The sequence below is a fragment of the Apteryx rowi genome, unplaced genomic scaffold, assembly GCF_003343035.1.
Source record: "Apteryx rowi isolate R43461 unplaced genomic scaffold, aptRow1 scaffold_845, whole genome shotgun sequence".
Lineage (NCBI taxonomy): Eukaryota > Metazoa > Chordata > Aves > Apterygiformes > Apterygidae > Apteryx > Apteryx rowi.
The window spans coordinates 63,151-86,708 of record NW_020451144.1 but is presented as its reverse complement, the minus strand read 5'-3'; the positions used below and the strand labels follow the sequence as shown (position 1 = coordinate 86,708).

Sequence of the window (23,558 nt, the reverse complement as noted above, 5' to 3'; positions counted from 1 at the left end):
ACTCCAGTCAGTCCAACTCATCATTCCACTGATAGATAGCACGTATGTTCTTTGTTGGACAAAAAGCTATCAAAGGCAGATTAATTCTGCTCAGTACAGCCTTCAAATGATGTTCTGATGTGCTTGAGAAGCAGATCAGTTCAGTTACCTTCTGTTTTTATATAGTTATTTTGAGGTTTCTAATACAGATACTTAGTTATCTAATTGACTATGAGGCAAGAATTAACTGAGGATACAGTGAACTGGTGGTGGAAAAACTGCACCTACATAAAAGGAAATCAGCTAAATAAAAAAGGCCAAATTTTATAATACCTGCTTTGCAATTTATTCAATGCATAAACAAATCTGCAGAACTTGTTATGTTAACAGGCTGCTGATGTGTCTTTTTTATTTTCTTTTGCTGTAAACGGGGAAGCAAARGGACATCGAGTGAGTTTAAGCTCTATTACTGTCTTACGGTATTACTATTCAGAAACAGTGTGAGTCAGTGATATGTATTATTAGGTACTGCTTAAAAACTGGTCATATACTTTATCTTCAGATGCTTGGTACATACCAGTTCAACCTCACACCAGCATTCCAGTGGGGATAAAAGGTCTTTTTTGTCAAAATCATTTTATTAAAGAGTTAATGTCACAACAAGCTCAACATAACACATGCTGCAGAAATAAATTTGATGAAAAATACTCTAAACAGAAATATGTATGTTTTAAAGGCATGGTAAATCATCAGTTGCAAGAAACTTCTGCAAACAGGTGCAAATTCTGTCAGTACAATGGAAAAATTCAGTAAAGAAGCCTTCTGGCCATTTCTTCTATGTAGTGCAGCTTGTCTAATAATTTAAATCAGAAGGGGCACAATTTCCATGACTGCATAGACCCAAATGTATTTCTTCAATAATTAGCCCCAGCACAGATTTTTCACTGAGTACTAACAAAACAAATTTAGCTGACATCTTAACACAGCAGTAATATATATATTATATACATGGTAAATGTTTGACTCATGCAGTCTCCTCAGTTACATAAATTTTTTGATTTACTCAAGAAACATTATAAAAAAATAGGTTTGCAATTTGTATTTCACTCCAGCGTTAGCTCCGCATCACCTCAGGCAAAGACACTGTTTCATGAAATAATTTAATTTGGCAAGAAATCTGCCCTAATTCTTAACCTCATTTTTGTAAATCCACATAGAAAATAAATGCGAATTCTTTATACAAAACAAGAGCCAATAACTATACCTATATAAAAGGGGATTCATTCCTTTAGTTTTATTATCATGGCACATACTTTATAGTTTCACAACAGCATACTGATTTTCATTTAGTTTTTTAAACCCCAAAATAGTGTTGATGAATGGAAGAATGTGAGTTACCATAGGCAGCTGACTCATGCATTAAGCAATTCATGTTCTTTATCAGTTTTCCCAACAGCATCAGGATTGGATAATGGGTCAAGGTCAGCAAAGAGACTAAACCAGGCAGTCAAATCTTTAGGATTCTTTGCAGGATCTGGAGAAAAAAAAAAAGAAAAGTACAAACTTGGAGTATTTACTTGTCAGCTATTTTAAAACAAAACTGACTGAACATTTGACTGAGGTCAAACAAATGCCATGGTATTGTTTAATTTATTATTTAAGGCACCTCTGACAAGACAATCAGAATGCGTAATTACATTTTAAAAAACTATCTTCAACAGAATATGAAATTTTTGTAAGAATGAATGTTGCACATCTGTTTGCCTGTGCATTTTATATGGCTCCTGCAATGATAAGTACAGGAACAATTTAATTATTTAAAAATAGAAATAATCTCTCTGTGTCTAGCTTTTTGCAGAAACTGCTTTGTTTTGTGAAAGGTATTTTACTTGTGTGCGCACCTGTATGCCCGCAAAAAGTAAAAGGTAATGGAAGCAAGTTTTAGATTCAACCACATCTTGTCTCTTACAGGACTGAATTCCTTAGTCTAAATCCAGTTCATGTGACCATTCTGTCCCCCTGTATATGACCCTCCTGCACTGCCATACAATGTCATTACCCCTCTGGAATGAAGTTTTAACGGGAAGGCCTTGGCTGGAGAAAGAGGGTATGTTTGATTGCCAATCCAGTCCCAGGTACAGCTTCTAGTACTAGGTTGTGCTTTTTGATTGATTTCTACTTTTACTGCAAGGATCATAGTGATGAGTTCACAGAGCATGTACTGACTATCAACAAGCTGCTGCATGTTGTACCAGATGGAGCCTTTCAGGGATAGCAGCTTCACTCCTTGTCAGAAGCACTAGCAGTAAACACACTGGAAGTTCACAAACATGTGAATCTGTGGTCAACTTCATGTCTGTAGTCTGGGGCAAGTAGCCAGAAATTGCTATTTGAATGCCCTGTAGTCCTGAACCATCCAAAAGAACCTTTCCTTTCCAAGGTAGTATTTGCCTTTGGTGTCCAAAAGAAGTTGGTGTGAAAGGAGAAACCTAAGTCAAAACAAAACTGTTTTCTCTCCTCTCTGAATCTTCTTGAAGGAGCTACAAGAGTATTTCAGTTATCAGTTGTCTCAAAATGAGAGAGACAGTGAATATGCACAGATGTTTCTTTTGACAAAACAGAAGGAAGTCAGTCACCTGAGCACGAAGTCTCAATCCTACAAGGGYTGAAGGCTAGCAAGGTGATTCAGATTACTGGCAGTGGCACTGACAACCAGGTGTTTGCTCACTCTTCAATTATCTTTGTTAACAGAAGTGAGGGCCTGCATTGTGCAATAGTTTGCAAGGTTTCTAATATCAGCAGTGGTTTCTTTAAGCCTAGCTAGACTACTGCCACTGGACTATTGCATCTATATGTCTATAATGATATATAGACGTCACAGGGGTTCCTACCTTCTCCTATCATTCCAAATGGGCAGATGTTCAAGTTACAGAGGAGGTGACTTTGGCTGCTATAAGATCGTGCATCACCACTTGTCCTTTTTTTTTGGTGATCCTCTGCTAACATGTACTGTATTGATAGTGAAATATGATGCAGTCTTCTACTTGAGAGAGATAATGCTCCAGCGCTGAGCAAAAGCATTCCTTGTGAACCAAGGAATTTATGGACAAAAAAAAAAGGCTCTGCATGGCAAGACTTTTATTGTCTTTGTGTCTGGAAAACTAGAGTATCTGTCACTTTCATAAACACAGATTTGAAAGTAACTGAATGTTGCTCCTTCTTCCGGTGCATTTATTATAGCTGTGATGTCTCACTCCGTTACAAAACAGTTCCCAAAACCTCTTAACTATCCTCTTCTGCTGGGCAGAGAAAGGTCAGTCTTTTAAGCCCAGAAGGTGAGGGAAGGAATACATAATCATTCATTTCTTGTGCACTGAAGATCTTTAATGTAGGCTGTTTGACTGTGAATGCACAGAATAGGCTACACGCTGGCGATAAGGATTCTACATTTTCCGGGCTCAGTTATCCAGAAAGCCATAGCCAAAATCAGTGGGGCTTTGTCTCAGTAGATGGCAGGACTACGCACTCTCAGCTCAGTTGCAACAAGTGAAGTAAGTTTCAAACAGATAACTACTGAAATGATGTATGTTGTCAATGAGATTTGCAGTTAGGGCTCTTCTACCAAATCAGTAGCATGTTTTTTAGCTACAATGTCCTCCCAGAGCTTCAAAACAAACAGTGTTTAGCTAAGACTAAGGGCATGAAGATGCTATGACTCAAAATTGAAGTAGTAGAAGAAACTGTGGTTTCAATTCCCTCATCACACAGTAAACTACTCTCCTGACATACTACCAGCACTAAAGCCTACAAAGCCCACTGCCACATACACACATACATTTACCATATGCATAACCAACACTGAAACAGAGTAATTCATTAGTAAGCATAAGATTCTTGATGTGTAACTAATATAAAAATATATTTTATTATGATGGATTAACCGAGAAGACCAGAAAGATACAAGATTCACAACTAAAYAGGAAAAGCAAAGTAACTGAAAAAACATATGAATATATCACCTTTCACGGGCGTCTTGTTAGCATTCACATTCAGGCTGTTTGGTTTCTGTGCTGGCTGTGGTATAGATGGAGGGCTGACACTGTTAGCTGCCCATCCTAAAATTCAATAACATAGGAGCATTAGTGTTAAGTAGTAATTACTTTGTGAACTCTGACACCCCTTTATCTAGCAGGACAAAGCTCCCAGCAGCTGATGGCGCAGAACCTTCCTACATTATGCTTACAGCCATTGTATCTTTCCTCTTACACAAGAAATTAGCAGGTAGATTCTGCAGACGAACAACATCCTGGAAAAGAGATTATCTGCTGATCCGTTTCACCATCCCCAGATTCAGGCAACTGCACACTTCTCAAAACTTTAACCTAGCTAAAAAAGAATTTTCTTGTCACTTATCCAATCACAGGAACACTTGCTTACACAAATGCCAGAGCAGTAATCAAGTCAAGCACAGAAGTTGGGAGAAGGATATCACATTTGGTTGAAAAATCTCACACATACTAAACTTTTCTTCTATCTCTTTCCTTTTACAATTCCAAGGACTTTCATTTCATTGACAAATCCAGAAAAAATATGCAGAGAACCCGGATTTTTTAATTAATTTTGAAATGATTAATTCTGAAAAAAATTCATTTCTGTCCAAAGCACTTTGAAGAACGAAATTCAGCATGTATGACTTAAAGTTAACTTAAAACTAAGGTTTTATAGGATATTTTTCATTTTTCCTTCATTTGTAAGGATCTTCTCAGCAGGGAGAGAGTAACTACACAGGAGAAAATGAAACTGGGTACTCACAATTTATTGTTCTAACATGCACATTCCATAGCCACAAGAGAGTAATGATAAATACAGTTAATGAGGCCAAGTGGTAGATGAACTAGGCTGGCAAGATGAACTAGAGGTGGCATACCATGGAAACATATTAGGCAAAAAGGAGAATTTTTGTCCTTAAAATTACTGGTTTAAGATATTTAAATCCTTATGTTACATCACATTTAGAGGACAGAGGTCATGTTTCTAACACCAAAGTTACGTTATAGTTATAGGTAGATAGCTTTTTTTCCCCCAGTAATTCAATTATGTCTTCTGTAAGTATGAACTTGACAATCATCCATCCATCTAAGGGATCTAGTATATCTAATTCTGGAATATCACATATGATATATTAATCCATACGCACAGTTAGCATTTCCTTATTCAGTCTCTTTTTCTACAAAGTCATGCTGTCATCTCCTTTTTCTGCTCTTCTTCCTCCTCACCTTAATATTTCCTCTTTTGACACTACTGTCAGTTATTGGCACCTTGCATCCTGAGACCTACTGTAACAGCCACATAAGCCACACAAAAATTTGGATGCAGAGGGATCACATATATTTGTTTGAGTCAAAGGTGACAAAGGCTTATGAACCAGTCTGTTTCTCTTGAAAATGAGATTTTTAAGAGTTTAAGAGAATTTGAACTATAAATGATAAAAAGTATGGCACTTCAGAACAACACATCTTTTTAGGTATTTTCTCTGTGTTATAAAAGAGAAGAATTGCAGAGCACATTGCACACAACTATGGAAAACTGTAAGGCTTTTGTATGTCTGGAGGTCTATTGAAAGAAAATATTTTATATGTCAGTGGATGGCAATGAATAAATTGAGTGGGTTAAGTGAACAAGGCCAAATTCTAATTTCGTAGAAATGAATGGGAGTGTTGCCCGGAAACTTTCTGTGCAAGTTCCACTGACTTCAGTGAGATCAGGAATTGGCTCCTAGGGAATTCACTGATGTTAGTTTACACTGATGTGACTGGCAGACCACAAAGCTAAACCCTGCAGAGCAGTTAACTCTTTTTTGGAACTTTTTTGTCCCTAGACTAAGATTTGGTAAGCAGCATGTCCATGAAAGATGCTGTGCTCTGCTCTCTGTTCATTAAAACATAGGCAGTTCAAGTGCCACTTAAAAACAAAGAAGAACCTAACAAAAAAAGTCCCACCAAAAGTGTTCCACAAAATACATGCTGCTTTTGAACTTAGGGTTCTGTCAAGTTTTTAGGAAAGACTGGCACAGATTTTTTTACAAAATAGTTTTGTGTATCATATTTTTAGTGCCCACTCACAGCAAGGTACAGAGAACTTTGTCTTTGACAAACAAATTGCAGTCTCTCAGTTTGAAAGTACCCGTTGGCTTAGCCTGTTCTGGTTTGCCTATTCACAGAATGGCTTCATTACACAACTAGACAAAAGATTATCAGCGAGACAGCAAGGAAACCAAGAAGCTTACTTTTCAGCTAGCATCTTCACGACACTTACCACAATTAAATTTAGAAATGCAATCAGTAAGCTGCACATTTTCTTACCAACTAAAATAAGCCCCTATGTAGATAATGTAAAGAGAAGTCCTTAGTGGTACGGATAAGTAAATGGGGCCATAAACACGAAAAAGAAAGCTAATGCTCGCCATGAGAAAGTAGAAAGACAACCAAACTACAAAGCTTTATGTGTAATGGAATATAAAGGATTTGTTGAGACCATGCTTTGCTTCTAATGTATATGTATGTGTGTATAAATATATATATATTTATATATATACACACAAACATGCACACAGACACACACATATATTTATATACATTTTAAAACAGCACCTGGCAGTCCCATAGCAATTCAAAGTCCCATTGTGCTAGATCCTGTCTATAAATTCAACCAGAGAAAACCGAGTTGGGAATTCCTGACTGTAACAGTTTATAACCTGCATAGCATTGTGCCTGTTTTACAGATTAAGATCTGAGGCAGAGAGAAAACAAAGCCCCAAAGATTTATGAGTGTGCTTAATGTAAAATAAGTAAGTAATCCCACCGAAGTTAATAGAAAAGTTAATATGCTTAAAGTTAAGCATGTGAGTTTTAAGAATCTTTATGGTCTTAAGGCTGAATTCACACAGGAAGTATGTAACATCTAGGCTCTAGCATAGCACCTCACGCTGTATAATTATTAAACAACTCTAGCAATTAGGAGAAAAATACAGCCTAATGTAGGATATGCATCACAGGTCCTCAGTAAAAACATCCGTAAATCACATATTTTAATATTTTCAGCTTTTATGTCTAGATATATTTATTCTACAGTTGGTATTTTGTTTAAAAAGCAGCCTCTGTTTCCAAATATATTGACAAAGGTCAAAGTATAAAAGGAGTCCTGTGAAATGAAATGCAGTTTAAGATTAAAATTGAGATTTCACAAAACACAAGATGGACAGAATTTTACCTTCAATTCAAAAATAAGAAACAAATAATTAGAAAAGAAAAAATATTCTTGAAGGTTAGCTTAAATAGGGCATTTTACTTGGCAACTGGAGTCAGTTGGGAACATGCTGATTATCAGATACAGTCACTCAGCTGATTAGCTGTTACTTTATAAATGTCAGTAGATCAATTTATCATGATCTTCCACCAAAGCCTTGGAAGTCTCTTTGAAAACATCAACACATTTTTCTTTTTCAATATCTATTTATATATTTTTATTCAAAAAGAATTTGGGATATCCTGCTGACTAGAACTGGTTTTCCATTTCTAGTGTTCCTTTGATGCAACATATTTGAGTTTTAATTTTGAGATACTAATACCAGTGTCTCCTGCAAATGAAAGGGATAACATTCTCAGAAAGGATATCCAGCCCTGTTTACCATTTACATCTTAAAAATATTTTTCATTCAAAAATAAGTTTACATTTAAAAACAAGTAAAAACTCTCAAAAAAGTCAACACCATACTATTTATTTTGCCATATTTAGTAATTTGTTTAAAATCTGTTAATGCCTCTGTGTCATGGAAAAAAAAAAAAACAATGAAAACCACCTTTCTTAATTTCAATAGATACTATCTCAGCTTCTGGTTACATACTGTTTTAATTTGACAACACAATCACTAAATCTCTTCCATGATTTTTTAGTTCATATTTTATGGTGTCAACCCCTATGCTTTTTCAGTCTCTCTTCATTTTATCAGTCATGCTCATATATGCATGCACCTCATCATAAGAAAAATATATCTAAAACTGCATAGCATTGCAAATGTCACCTCCCCAGCATCCAGCTAAGTGTTCATGTCAGTGGACCCAAATATCTTACCTTTGTGAGGATGGTGACTGAATTAATTACAAGGTAAAATTGTTTTTTTTTTAATTTTTGCCAAAATGGCACAGGTCATTCCATATCATATATGTTTATACCAGCTTCATGGGATCCAAGAAGCAGTCTTCAGGCTGAAACCATTTTGCTAGACTCTCCTACATCACCCTTCCTCAAATGACAGGAAAATGACCGTGGGACAACAAAGCCCCAGAAGGTGAATTCTTCCTCTAGCTTGCAATGTCCTAGGGAAAAATCCAGACTGACTGCTGCTAGACGGCGGAGAGGATGAAGGTGGCTGCTGCTGACTGGTTACCACCAGCCTCCTACCCTTGCTCAGCACAGGCCAAAGAAGCAGCAGGAAAGCTCTGCTCTAGTTCCCCCTTCCCCCTCTTTCCTTTTGCTTCCCCACAGCAGCTTGGAAAGACCAAGAAAATGAACTGCACAGAAGGAAGGGGAGAGTAAGGGTTGCTACCTGCATTTGTACGAAACCAGCTTACAAGACAAACTCACCTGCATGGCTGCTAGATGAGACCACCCATTCTCCCTTATCCCATGTGCCTGCAGGCAACAGTATGGGACACACAAAAAAAGACAGTGAATGAATGCAGCTGATTTTCATTCAGCTGCTTAGAAACAGTATTCCCAGACAAAATACAGAAAACATATTTGGGTTTCTAGAGGGAACAGAGGCGGTGATGAAAATTGTTCAGTGTTCTTTGCCCCCTTAATAGACAGACACAGCAGTTGTGATTTAAACAGTAAAACCCAGTCAAACATATTTCCTGCTACAGAAAGATGTCTCAAGTGCCTACAGAACATTTCAACAAACTCAATGAAAATATGCAAGATAAGAAAAAATATTCAAGATAATTTTGACTTCAGGTTTTAGGGCACTTCATTCACAAACACTGAAGGAGCAGGGCTGGAAAAACAAATATGCAGCTTAATATATATTTCTCCAGGCCACACCTTGCTTGAATAATAAAATGCTTCTGGGGTTCTGCAGCTATGGCACAATATAAGCTATCACCACACTTCAAGGTAGCAGAAAACCATACTCTAAAGCATAAAACAGAAACAAGATGCTAACTAACTCGATGCTTAGCCTTCTGCTAACAGAACAAGATGAGATCTCACCATGTAAAGACGACTGCAAGTCATTCATGTTTTGGTCTAAGAGCTGTGAGGGCAAATAGCCGGATGGTGTCCCTGCCACAGATGATGAAGTGTTCTCCACATCTCCAGCTGAAGAGTTCACAGGGAGGTCAGCAAGCGCAACCTGTCCAAAGACAGCTGTCCACTCTTTGCTGAACTCCCCCTCATCCAAGGAGGAAGCATTGAGGATCTCATTCAGTAATACCATGTCATCCTTATCACTGGGTTCAGACTCCAAGGACCTCACAAACTGATCCTTTGAAGCTGTCTCAGAAACAAAACAGAGAGTAAAGATAAATCAACATTCAAAACAAACAAACCAAGAACAAAACTAGTATTTTTAAAATACCCAATCTAGACTTTGTATGTTAACGCTGATTGGAATATATCTGGCTGAATATTTGTTTGCTATTTTAGATCCAGCTCCTTTGGACATCTGGGCTTGTAGCTTATGCAACAAATTATTCCCTAATTATCTTCAGATAACCTCACTTCTGTTAAGACTTATTTTTCCCTTTAAAAAATACTGCAAGGACACTTAAAGATCTATTAAATAACACACAGAAACATTACACAGTCTAATGTTTAAAACATAGCAGAAGACTGCTTTTATGTTGTTGCCTTGTTGCCTTCCTCTCAAAAAAAAAAAATCAGATTGGTACAATTTGAAAATAAATGGGAGCTGGGGATGACTCTAGAATTTCATGAGAACGTATTTAAGATAACCTTTACGGCTTTCTGCTCAGTGCTTGAATTACTCAGGTATTTCCCCATAAGAATAACTTATGCTACACAAAGTGAGATTTCTAAACTGTTCGATGCTGGAGTAACTTTTCTCTCAGTTAAATCAATGTTAAATTGCCATTAACTTAATCAGAGCRCTGCTAGGCTACTGAGAAATAACTGGGGCCACTTTTCTTTTCACTCTCCTGACACTGTTTTCCATCTAGCACTGGACAGTTAGATCGCTTGAGCAGTTGTACCTTCAAAGCAATTTTTTTTGCCTTTTTTAGAAACATTAAATATTTGTAGAAAATACATGAAACTTGCAACCAAGATCATGATCCTTTTCTCTAGCTTACAAAGTATTCTGAGAATGAAATATCATGAAAACCCAAGTGTTATTTTACCTAGAAACATTTTGAGCTCCACTGTGGGAGTATGCCAGTGACAAAAATGGTGGTTAACAAGGTTGATAATGTCACCTTACTGAAACCCAGAGCAGTATATTTCAATTTCACTCATTTCAAACATGTGGCAAGGCACAGAAGCAACTTTATTTTCCAAAGCTTTGCTAGATCAGCTGAGCTCTCCAGGTTGTGTACAACTTGCAGAGATGTTTTTAATCTTTTTGGGCATACAAAGATCCTTAGAATGGACAAAGGGTTGATAGTAGCAAAGTGGTTGCTACCAGAGCAATAGGCCATATTATTTAAATGCAACTGCCTTCTCAGGTAAGTTCTCTTTATTAGCTGTAATAATTTATAATGAAATGGCTGAAAGTGAGTCAGAGGGAAAAAGTGCAAAACTGTATTTTAAAATAGGATGATGAGTCAACATACACACCCACATACTAAGGAACAAACCAACACACATAAAATAAGGATTTTTATTCACTACTGAAGTCAGCTCTGAGATTCAGCTTCTTTTTAATTTACATTTCCATATACCTCTGCATTCCTTGTTAGGGCCAAAAAATAGAAACATTACGCACAAGTCTATTCTCCTGATACTCCCACTAGACTATAACCGAAATACCATAGAAAACAATTTGTTTTCATGAATTTTTGGTCCACTTTCCTGACTTCAGAGAAACAGCAAAGACTGTTAACATTCTCCAAGTATCTACAAGTTCTTCCAACTCTCTAACTGTTCACCAGGCAGGGCAGAGGGGTAAATCCTTTCGTAAGGAAAAGACATCTGCTATTTCAAAGGCACTTAATAACTAATCTCTATGGGGTGACAGCATCTCAAAACTGCTTTCAGTAGGCCCCTCCATGAAATCAGAAGGTTGCAGGGGGAGGGCATCATTAAAAACAGATCAGTTAAAACATACTACCAATACTACACCCAGCCATAAACTACATTTACTATAATGGAACAACAGTTTTGCAGCAGCATAGCTCAGAGCAAAGCTCTGCTTCGTCTGGGTATCCCATTTCAGTGGTCTCAATTTTATTGAGGGAGAAAATAAAACATGTAGCTTTATATCATAAGTTAGGTCTTGCTCTACTGCATATAACCACCAGAAAGCACGGGAGTGACACACTTCTTGTCTGAACAGTCTTTCTGGTTTTCCTGCGGAGACACTGCACACAGGGCAGAGGACGTTGTACATATGGTGGCTACCTCAAGTAAACAGCAGTAAGTTCTACTCTTATTTTGGTATATAGCTCTGGTTTGTAATAAAGGTTATCTTGAAACCAGCCCTGCTCATCAAGATATTACTCATCTCATATGGTATCTATGCTAGATTACTAGAATGATATGCACTTTCTTACCTCCCCCAAAAAGGCTCTATCATTTCTTTTCCTGTTTCTCTTTTTTCACTGCCCGTTGGCACAGTAAAAATCCTTTCTTTGCCTGCACATACTGCCACTAGCCATATAAATGTCCACAAAAAACCCCAAACCCCCAAAATAGCACTGAAAAAAATTCATGCCACCATATTCTCTTCTGTTTGAACAAGCCTGTAACAGTGCTTATCATATTCCTTTGCAACCACACTTTGTTTTGCTGGTATTAAAAAAATAAACAAGTGGAAAGAGAAATTAAAAATATTTACAATACAGGACCAGAAACACAGGAGAAGAACTACCTTCTGAAAAACACATGAAAGTGTACCTCTAACTATACTAGTACAGCTAAAATTACACAATCTTTATTAGCCTAAAGCTAGTTAGTATGTAAAATTAGGGTAAAGAGTTGATATAACATTAACATAAGAATCTTTATGTGATGTAGTTGCCCCCACACTTGCTTTTGTACTGCTTTAACTATTTCACTAAAACCCCCCCAAATTAGGCTTCTAATTGACATGGCTAAAATAAGTCCAAAAATGTTATGCATTATCTGCACTAAGAAGGTCCAAGAATGCATCTGAATGAGGGGAAAACCAGGGAAAAAGGGCCTCTATCAGACTCAAAATGACCTTTTCTATTACACCACAGAAAAAAAAGTCATCATTACCTTATCTATTCACAGATTAGGGCTGCCTTCTGCATATGTAGCTGAGGAACTTTCCCTCTTTCTGCCTTCATGAGTGAAGATGTAATTTCCTCAGAGCACAAGAGACTACCCATGGCATATCGAAAGTCAAGATGTTTGCAAACGCTCTCTTCCTTATCTACCATTAAGGCAGTGCCTTAATCACCCCAACTAATACTCTTAGTCTGACTAACTAAACTGCACAAAGGAATTTTTTTCTTTGGTTCTTTGCTTGCTTTTTGAGTTGCCACAGAAAAAAAACTCTCATTCTTCTGAGCTAAATGAGTGAAGAGCAAATGAAGAAACTATAGGCAATATTCTTACCCCATATGAAAACTCACTATAAAACTTTTGGCTGGACCCTTCAGATGTGGATGCAGGGAATGGTAGATGTTACATCGTAAAACAGTACTTTGGAAAAGAACAGCACACCCCCTTGATCTGCCACTTTTCTAACAAAAGCAAAAGGATAGGAGTAGAGCCTGGAATTAAAGATTGCTTTCTCATGTGTAAATGAAAACAGAACAGCAGATTTAATTAACTATGTGGCTGAAAGAAGTCACCAGTTCTTGTATGTTTTTAAGAGGACTAAATAATTTGTTTCTGATATAAAATCTTGTGGTCACTGGCAGTTGCCAAGTGAAGGATTGTGATACAACAAGAAGAGAACAAAAAAAGACTGTGAAATCTATAGAATGGGCAAGGTGCATACTTCAGTGGGGCAAATGTCCTGAATTGCCTGCTGCAACATGTTTCATCTCCAATAGGATTTACTTTACATCCCCAGACCAGGTATAGTGTCTGTATATGTATATGAAGCTGAGTTTCCTTGAACATTGTTTAAGTACAGTAACTAAATAACCTCATTCAGAAATACAACAACTTTTCAGATTAGGAAAACAATTAACACCTAAGATTAAAATTATATTTGGTGCCTCTAACTGAAAAGCAGATCAAACAAATATGCACAAATGTCTCATACCATTTTCTTCAGGTTGCAGGTCTAATAAGTCATCTATGGCACCTAATGGCAAAAAGAAAAGCACCAAAGGAAGATTAGTAGTACACTATTTTTTTAGCTAATCAGTATGTATACATTTAAAGGTAGTTTTCTTAAGTCTCTTCACCTGAGGTCTGCTTGGGGTTAAAATTTCCTTGTAATGTGGATAAGACATCCTTGCCATCACCAGCTGTAATCAAGATGCATACACATGTCAAATTGCACTCGGCACAGAAATACGTTCATAAACAATGTCACTGTAAGATCAACATGCAACAGTTGTTGGCATTCATGTTTAAAATGCACCTGGTCACAATGGATGAAAGACCCAAGATATAAATATTTCTACGTGAGTCAAGTTTCTGAAAAACAGGGGGGATTGTCCTCTGAATCACTGCCTGACACACTAGCCCCTCTCCAGGCTAAAGTATCTCCAGATACAAGCTTACGAGAAGTGAAAATATATCCTCCCAACTGTAACTTCTTTAAGTGCTGAGGAAGTTTCTTAAATTAGACATGTAGCCAAAATAATCCTCTAGATTCCCTCTATAGGCAAGGAGAGGGACACCTCCTACAGTTGATTAATTCCATTTAAGATATTCAGTAAAGCATGAGGGATGAGTTGCCTGCTGAACATGCCTTTCGCTCCCCATTAAACATTGAAGGGACATAGCTTCTACACAACCAAGTCTGTAGCTCTAAGGGCCAACGAAGGGGCTTTCACAGTATTGCCAGAACGCAGATTTGCTAAAAGCCTGAAGCTTGAGGTTGGAAAGGGAAAAAAATTCTCTGAAGAGAAATAAAAATTGAAAGTCAAATTGTTTAAAGCAAAACCTCAAGGTGTGTTCAGAACTACGTGAAACAGAACAGTTTGCTCTTTGAATCATACTGTTTTAACAAGGCTTTTGACTAGACCAATGGCACAGAAATGTGCAGTCGGCACTGGAATCAGCTGGTTATTTAAGGACCCATGATCACACTCTGATTACATTCTATATAGATAAGAGAGACATATATACACAGATGGACACATACGAACGATGCTTTCACAAAAAGGCAATGCACGAAAGGCAGAGTGAAAAAAACAAAACTGACTGGCAAGAAAAAAAATAGAAAGAAAAGTTGATGACAGCTGGTATGTGGATGGCCACAATTCTGYAATGAAAAAAGTACAACTTTTGCTGAAAGCCTTCCTCAGTTCAGTGGTAAACACRATGGAGCCAATTAAAAAAAAAATCCATATGATATTAGAGGAAAACAGTGAGCAAATGATACAACTGGAAGTTATGAAACAGTAGTTCATGAGGAAAACTAAGACAACACACAGTTTCATCACTATCAGCACTATGGCCACATTACTTTAGGAGGTACAGAGTACTTTAAGAAAAAAAAAAAATCTTAGCCATGGCACAGACCCACTAATATATGGAGATGGAAACATTTAGCAGAGGAGGCAGAAGTATTCCAAAATACTTCAGTTCCTTTCAGAGGAGATGGAGAAAGACAGAATGAGGTATTTTTACTAATGGACGATGCTGAAATATTTTACAGTCCATAAGTATCTGAGAAAGATTCTAGAAAACATCTGCTAAGAAAATATTTTAAGTCTAATTTTGTATCCAAATCTACCAAAAGATCTGGTCAAACAGACATCTGATCTGATGTTAATTTTGCAAAATGAATGAAACTTCAAAACACTGGGAAAGTCTTAGTGTTGTTTCCTTATAAACAAAAGACCCAAACAACAATAATTAACAGAATGACACAAGTAATTGCAGGTAACTATGGGCTGGCAGCTCACCATTACCCCAGGCTAAACATTAACTGAATCCCATATTGGTATTCAGTAAAAACTAGGAGTATAATAAATGCTGCTATAATAAAAAGTGTTTTTATGGAAAGTACACCTAGCTAAAGAAACCTAATTTCATCCTTTGATAAACTATGAGTTTTATTGATAAAGATATCTTTTTAGAAATAACTGACTTTGCATTGCATAGCCTTCCAGCTAAAGAGTTAGCATGCATAATATCTATAATGAACATATTGAATAGATTAGGAACATAACTAACAGATGTCAAAAAATAGTCGTTAGCAGAAACGACCGCGAAGTGGAAGTTTTTCTAGTTTAGATCTACAAGATTTAGCGTTATATCCATCACTATTCAATGGCTTTAGCAGTCATCTGGAAGTAAACAGAATCACTGTTGAAAAAATGTGCAAACAACTAACAGACTGTTAGAGGTGGTCATTCAGGCTGGTCATTCAGTTTTTATAGCCACAGCTGAAAGAATTTTAATACCACGAAGTCATAAGTTATATCTTCAGGAACAAAGAATACAGGCCATGCTCCAGAATGGATGAATGAGTCCTGGAAAGCTGTGACCAAAAGGAACTGAGTTTTTGTAAACAACAAATTCAAATAGGAGTTTCTAACCTGATGCTGCAGTAAAATGAGATGTCATTCTTGGATATACAAATGGGAAGATGATGAGTAGAAAGAGGAATGTGATTTTACCTTCTAGAAACACTACTGGTAAGACCAACATCAAAAATGTTTTATATAGTTATATTTTTCATATTTTAAAAGGGATGTTGGAAACAGAAGAGGAACAAAATTTTCAAAAATAATGTACTAGAGAAGATGTCCTGCAGACATCAATATGGTTAGTCTCTTGTAATGAAGACTGAGAGGAGTCTTAATTTTAACGTGCAAGTACCTTCATGGAGGATAAAACACCACATATTAAAAGGATTCTCCATTTATTTAGTACAGAAATACACCTTATAGAATCATGGCACACTTTAGGTCGGAAGGACCTCTGGAGGTCACCTGGTCCAAGCCCCTTCTCAAAGTAGAGCCAGCTATGAAATTAGATTAGGTTGCTCAGGGACATGCCTAGTCAAGGCATGAGATGGTCTTCAAAATCTCCAAGGATGGAGATTTCACAGACTCTCTGGGCACTTGTTCCAGTGCTTTGCCACCCTCACCATAACCATTCTTTTTCTCCCAATACCTAATCAGAACTTCCCTTCCTGCAACTTGTATCCATCACTTCTTGTCCTTTCACTGTACACTTGCAAGTAGAGCCTGGCTTGGTCACTGTGTCATAACTACCCATTCAGGCAGTTGAAGACAGCTGAATATGAATTTGCCTAGCTTTTAGCCAGAAGTTCCACTGAATTCATCAGGCTTTAACAGAATACATGTTTAATGACTGGAATAAACTAGTAAGCTAAGTAGCAAACTTCCCATGTCCTGCTATCTGTAATCACAAGAACCCTTCCGTGAAGGTGTGCCCAACTTAAGAATTACGTTTTGGACAGACAAACTATGTGATCCACCTGAGCGTAACAGGATGAAWTGTAGTGGGGTGTAATACATAAGAGATCAGAGTGGATGTTCTAACAGACCTTTCTGGCCTTAAGTTTTACACATTTGTAGGGATTTGCTTGTTGAAGCTGAACATATATTAAATAAACAAAAAATGAAAAACATATATTACGGGATTTAAGAAGTTATGATAACATAAATTAATACCTGAATAGTTTGATTCCTTGGTATGGCTCTCCTCATCTAATGAAATCAACCTTAATTTGATAGGGTAAGGAAAAAAAAAAAAAGAGAATGCAATTTAAGGCTATGGTATAATACATTTTTCTCTTTCTCAATCACATCATAGCAGAATTGTATCAATAGCAACAAATAGTAATTCATATGGACTCCTGAACTTGTCATATATGCTAGTTGGTTGATAATTTTTATTCTTTCATTGGCAAAGGTCTGTTAAAGACAAATTAGACTGAAGACCAACTGTCAAAATCTACCAACCTCCCATTTTAATCAAACTAAATATCTGTGATAAAAAATACCCAGTGTATTCTGCTTTTCCAGATTTTATTTGTATAAATATCATGAAGGAGATATAACTGTTACAGACAAGAAGAGGTTGTACTCGTCTTTTTAACTCTGTAAAAGCAACTAACTAAAAATCAACCAAGTCAGGTGAATTTTGTCCCACACCATTAGACTGAGGCCACATTCTAGTACAATGTTTAGTGTGGGTGGAAAACACATGAAGGTTTTAAAAGCTTTATTTTACTTTCTTTAATTCTTCTGGAATTTTAAATTTATATGCTTATAGTTGTTTTAGGAAGAAATATGTCAAGGAAATGTTTTTTCCCCAGTCTTACGAAAGAAAAAGTTAAACCGTAAATAAAAACAAGTACAATTGTGACATTGCATCCCCAGCATTTGTTGGTAGTTGCCAACACACACATCTTGCATAAGTCATGCATCTATTCTAGAATTTTATTTTTCAATGTTGGAGAAAACAATTATTCATGAAATTCATTATTGTCATCACATGAGGAGCAGCAGATTCATGCAACTGTTGTGAAAACAACCACCTGCCAAACAGTACCTGGCTGAGTCCTTTCTAATCTGCTTAGCACCAAAACATGACCAGTTTATAAACTGCTTTTGGTCACTGGATGTGCATTTAAACAAATAAAAGAACTGGAAAACAGAACTCTTAAAAACATTGTTATAAATAGCCAGGCAAAATCCACTAATTATCAGTCAAGCTGTTCTCTGCTTTTTGACAACTGATCCTTAGCTGGGTGCTTCACTTAACCATGGACAGTCAAAACAACAGGTGGCAGCAGGATTATATCAATGTTGCATCTCCTCGCAACTGAATCCTGATGGTTGCAGAGGGGAAGGATCACATCTCGTTCTCCTGTTCACCTCTCCCTACAGCAGCCCATTCATAAGTCTCTCTCACCTCAGAGCTACAGGTAACTCAAACCTTGATAGTATCAGCTCACTTAGATGTACTTTTTACTAAGTACCCACTGCTTCATTGGATTACTAACCAATGCCGTATACATTACAAAAACTAATCGCTGCTCAAAGCAATCAGGAATCCATATCCAATTCCCAGGTGTAAGGAGACRCTGCTGCAGAGAGAAATACAATGCTCCTATATCTTCTCCCTTGTGAATTTGTTTACCATTTCTTTTATTAAAGGAAAAAAATGAAGCAAAAGCTGAAAAATAGAGAGAAGACTAGGAAAGATGAAAAAGAGTTAAAATAAGGGTTTATTGAGACTTCAAACTCAATTTCACCATAAAGGTTGGTAGTTCTCACATACACATGACAGCATTTTTAGGAATTCTCATATTAAGCTTACTATTTGCTACTGTGTTCAAACTAGTTGCGCCTGTATTTCCAGTTGTAAATGTTCAATAAGGTTAACAACCAGAAAGCAGACTGCAGATGAAAATACGTATTATTTTGAGATACAGGACACGTGACTTACTGACTCTGCTGATCTTGTACTGATTTAGTGCTCTCAATCTGCAGGTCCTCCTTTTCTGCTCTTGATGTTAGTTTATTCACAGGATCTTGTAAGCTCTAGATCATAGTCAATACATAAATGAGAAGAAAAAAACACAACAGAATCAGGGAAGCAAAGTGGGGCATGTAAGGTCAAACACTACAGAGCCTGTGTAAATTAAGCAAGAATATATTTCTGAGCTGTGTCAAAGTCACCTGTGAATCAAACAAGCAAAATAACAAAAAATGTTAGAAGATGCTCATTCCAGCTGAGTCACAGGAACACAAAGCTCATACGCTTTATATAAGAAGGCAAATCTTGGCTACTTCTAAACTCATGTTCTGCTCCCAACGTTTTTAAGAAAAAACATCTATACCATATGCAAGGCAGGCACTAAAAGTGTGTTTCTTTGCCCTTTTTGGGGCTTGTCTTTAAGATGAGAGATTCATTTTTACAATCTATTCTTTCCTCTCTGCATCTTTATTCTCTTTTTTCTGACGCAATTATTTACAGAACCTTTGCACCTGTAGTGTAATGGGAAGGTGCTGCCCATATCCTGAATTTGACACACTAACAAGTGAACACACAAAGCATTATATATTGACTGTTTGAGAATACATAAGTGATAAATGTACTACTAGTTATACCTGTTATGCATTAATTAGTATTTCTATATGAAAAACTAAATAGCTGAAGATAGTATTTAAATAATTGCAGATGTTAACTACGTGTGAATATTTGGGTCTATCCAATGGTTTTGCTGTGCAGGTGAAAATATTTCCCTCTTTCCAAAGTCCAACTCAGCTTTCTGAAAAATAAAACCATGTTTCACTCGAGGAGTTCCAACCAGTTGTAATCAATTTTATTTATGACTGATACTCTTACAGCCTCACCTCCTCCCTCCCCCAAAAAGAAAAAGCTCTAAAATATATAAAATGAGTAAGCCACCTTTTATGCAAAACACAAAGAATAGAAAAAAAATATTTTTTTGTGTCTAGAGTTTTAATGAAATGCTAGTATATGTCATCAGAATAACAAAACAACAAAAAAATTTCACCACTATTTCTGTCTAATCTGTTGAATAAAGGTTAGAGCCCTCAGCCCATCTGTTATGATAAAAATATTCCCACTCATCTAGTAGTGCATATTTGCACTGTTCCTTTGACCAGAACATAGTTACTAGAAGGGACAGTCCAATTTCTGCTTAGTTTAGTATTTGTCTCTATGAGGAAATGTATACTTCAGTATTTTAGAAACCAAACTAATGGATTTTTCATATGCTACAGTTGGATTTTTTTCCTCTCAGTAAGTTATTTCTTCTTTCCATTCCACAAAATAATTTGCCATAAGCACCTGAAGCATTGCAGACACTGTGCATCAAAGGATGAGGGATCACATAAGCAGCAATAATAAACAGAGGACTCAAGGAAAATTTTCTTGTTCTATGATTGCCACTTTTTTTTAAAAAACACTGTAACAGCACTAATCAGAACTGCTTATAGTGGACTTCTTGAATTCTGGAAATGGACACTTGTCACCTGAGATTACCTGTGAATGAATATATTACCCCTTTACTACATTTGTACAAGATATTGATTAAATTGTACTTTTTGTACTATTAAAATCAATGGGAATAATTCCATTGAGTCCAAGAGGATCTGGATTAGCATTCAGAAACATAAGAATACATATTATACTTGCACAAGAATGCAGTGCAGAGAAAGATAACTGAGATTTGCACTAAGGGGACTGTACTACTTCTGGCACCCAAGCTATCTTGGACACCTTCGCAGCAGGCTACATAGTATAAGACCCAGGAGGTTACGCTCTGGCAGCGTGTGGTGCTCTGCCTCAAAGTATAGCAGCACAGAGCCCACCCCAAGAAAAAGGGGTGTAATGGTTCTGAATAACAAACAGAGCTACTTTAACTACTGCCTAATTATAAAAGCTTAAGAAAATCATCAAAAGTAAAATTTCCAGCATCTTCACAAAAAAAAAAAAAAGGAAAGAAATCCTCCTCCTCCTTCAATATACTATATTATGATGCTTCCTTTACTGTTCAGAGTGTTTCAGGAAATCCATTTTTAAAGGACTGTGATCAAACCACGGAAACAGCATATAGAAATGGAATTCACAAGTACCTTGGGAAGGAAACAGCATGATAATAATGGGAGTTACTATTTCCTGTATTAGAAAAATAAATATATGGCTGAAAGATAGCCTCAGTTTCAGGGATTATGATGAAAATTGTCTAAATGTCAAAACAATTAGTTAAACAATTATTGCATTAAAATATTGCTGCAATTTTTAACAATATTCCCTCAAATTCTGCCAGCAAATAATGAAATTATTTTCCTATCTCCTGCCTCCCTCCCTCCCACATCCCCATGCGCACTACAAACCGATAGGTCTTTTTTAAAAGATAGAAAGGCTAAAGAATGGGTATGAAATAAAACTGAATGTTACAAAATAATCATCAACTGTTTTCTCAATGCGAATCCACAGTAATGTGATCACGATCGTCAACCTGCATAGAAATTCAACCCACTGACATTCTGTAATTGTTTCAGGCTATATTAGAAGAAGGGAAGAAATCTCATTATCTGGAGAATGTAAATATTAAAAAAGGCTGTAAATATATAGCTTGAATTCAGACAGAAGCAAGCACACTTCGGTTTGGTGTATGAAGCTTCATTGACTTCACTGGTTTGGAAGAAACAAATGCCTAACTTCATAGTATTTGTCTGGGTGCTTGTGTGAACTCACGCTGACTTTGCGCAGAGCCACACAAACATGTGACCAAAGGTAGGCTCCATTCATGTTGAGAAAGCCTTCCTCCTGGGTTCGTTATTTCTCTTTTGCTATAAAAATCAGGGTAAGAATGTACACAATAGTAGAGCAAGTTCGCAGTCACTCTGCCTATCTTGTCTATGTCTCTCCAGCTGAAAGGTACCCAATGGTACTTTGCTTGCACCCATTACTCAGACTAAATATCCAAGCCAGCAAGGGGTTCCTCCACTGCAAAGTTAACTCAAATTCCAAATCAGGCACTACTGGTATGCTGACTGCTACTCCCTTATAAAAAGCCTTTCACCTAAACCTGGGTCAGGCCAAGCCAAGATCATCTGGACTGCACACAAAGCCTTTCCTCTACAGTTAAATCACCTGAACATCGACAATGTGCCCAGTTTCCCCACAAGTGCCTTGCATAAGTTATGTACATCCTCTTTGCTGAGAAAGAATCAAAGTAGGATAGCTGACAGCAGCTCCAGGAGCCAGGGATATGTCTCAGGAAGTCATAACAACATATGGGGAAGCGTAACACCAGTGAGGAGACAAAAATGTGGGTATGTTTCATGTGGGGGGCTCTGAAAGAGAAGAGGAAAAGCAGGTGGCTTCGGAATTTCCTCATGGAGATTCACGTAGAAGAGAACCCAGAGATATAAAATTCTATGCAATCTTGCCTGGTGAGTAAAGTCAATAACAAACAGAAATGAGAACAGGTACCAGACTACAGCAAAGGTCAGCAGAACATAGTAATATTGTAGTACCTTTCCAAACACAGTTCTCCGAACTATTTAAGCAGCAGTGTCCCATTTTAAATACAGATAAATGGATGCACAGAGATCCAGGTCTTTTGACTTCCTTACCCAGAGCCATTATTATTTCTAGGCCATATGAACTATTCAGGAAGTTTGGCATTATAGTAAAGAAATATAGAAAATGTAACAAAAAATTTATGAAGTAACTCTGGCAAATAAACAGTTACAGAAATTAGAAAGAGGCATCATTCTTGGAAAGCAGCCCTTGACAAAAATTTGAATTCATTTGGTACATAGTAATTTCAAGAAAATGAAACCTTTTAAGTTTTATCAGAACAGCAGCCCATCATCTTTAATATTACAGAAAAGGATACTTCTACATCACAATACATAGAGCTGTTAGCACATTAATAATCATCTTTCATCAAGCATAAAACTAGCAGTTAGGAATACAGCTGCAATAGCACAATTATACTACTTTCAGCATATACCCTGAAGCAGAAAAAAAACCAAATAGGCTGCTTTTCATTAATGGAGTTTGGCAAACATCTCCAAAGACAATGTTTTCTTTCCAGAAACAATCCCGAGAGGCATTTAAGAGTCTCTTTTCTGAGGTAAACCTAGCACATGAATATATTCATACTTCAAAATACAAATAGTAATTTTCCAGTGCATAGCACCTTCTAATTTTTCAGTAGGACAATATACATCTAAATGAAATATTAACACTGTTTCCTTAAATTCTTGTTTTAAAGTAGAAGTCTGATGTTACATACATACATGATTAGTTTAAGTTGGAAGGATCACTTGTGAGTGAAAGTAAGCCTTTAATATCATAACTTGAAATCATAACAAAGACTAGGATGATTTGCAAGCACCAGATTCAAAACTACATAAAATTACATGTGCCTCTTTTCTTTTAGAAAAGATCTCTTTTAAGATTTAAGACAAGGAAAAATATTCTGAAAGAGATGACACCCGATTAAATATGTAGAAATGGGTACATTTAAAGATTTCATGCATGTTTTAAGCAATTATATACTCTGATTGCACATTTTGAATGCATAAAATGAACAGCAGACATCTCATCTTTATTGGGTAAAACTGGGTACTTTATGCTCCAGAACAGGTGCATTTTCTACAGAAGTTTCCCTCCAAGATGTCTAAATGTTGCAATAAATTTTGAAACAGCATTTGTCT

At 36.7% G+C, this 23,558-nt stretch overlaps 1 protein-coding gene across 1 annotated transcript in view; it reads right to left on the bottom strand.

Moving 5' to 3' along the window:
• Positions 1-599: 599 nt before the first annotated feature.
• The window catches only part of ICA1 (islet cell autoantigen 1), a 61,030-nt gene continuing 38,071 nt past the window's right edge, over positions 600-23,558 (bottom strand). The window contains exons 8-14 of the mRNA XM_026090027.1: positions 18,799-18,893; positions 17,016-17,065; positions 13,602-13,664; positions 13,457-13,498; positions 9,250-9,531; positions 3,999-4,094; positions 600-1,513 (exon numbers count right to left, since the gene is read on the bottom strand). Of these exons, the coding sequence (XP_025945812.1) occupies positions 1,392-1,513; positions 3,999-4,094; positions 9,250-9,531; positions 13,457-13,498; positions 13,602-13,664; positions 17,016-17,065; positions 18,799-18,893 (750 nt within the window). The 3' untranslated portion in view covers positions 600-1,391. The remainder of the gene's footprint in view (positions 1,514-3,998; positions 4,095-9,249; positions 9,532-13,456; positions 13,499-13,601; positions 13,665-17,015; positions 17,066-18,798; positions 18,894-23,558) is intronic.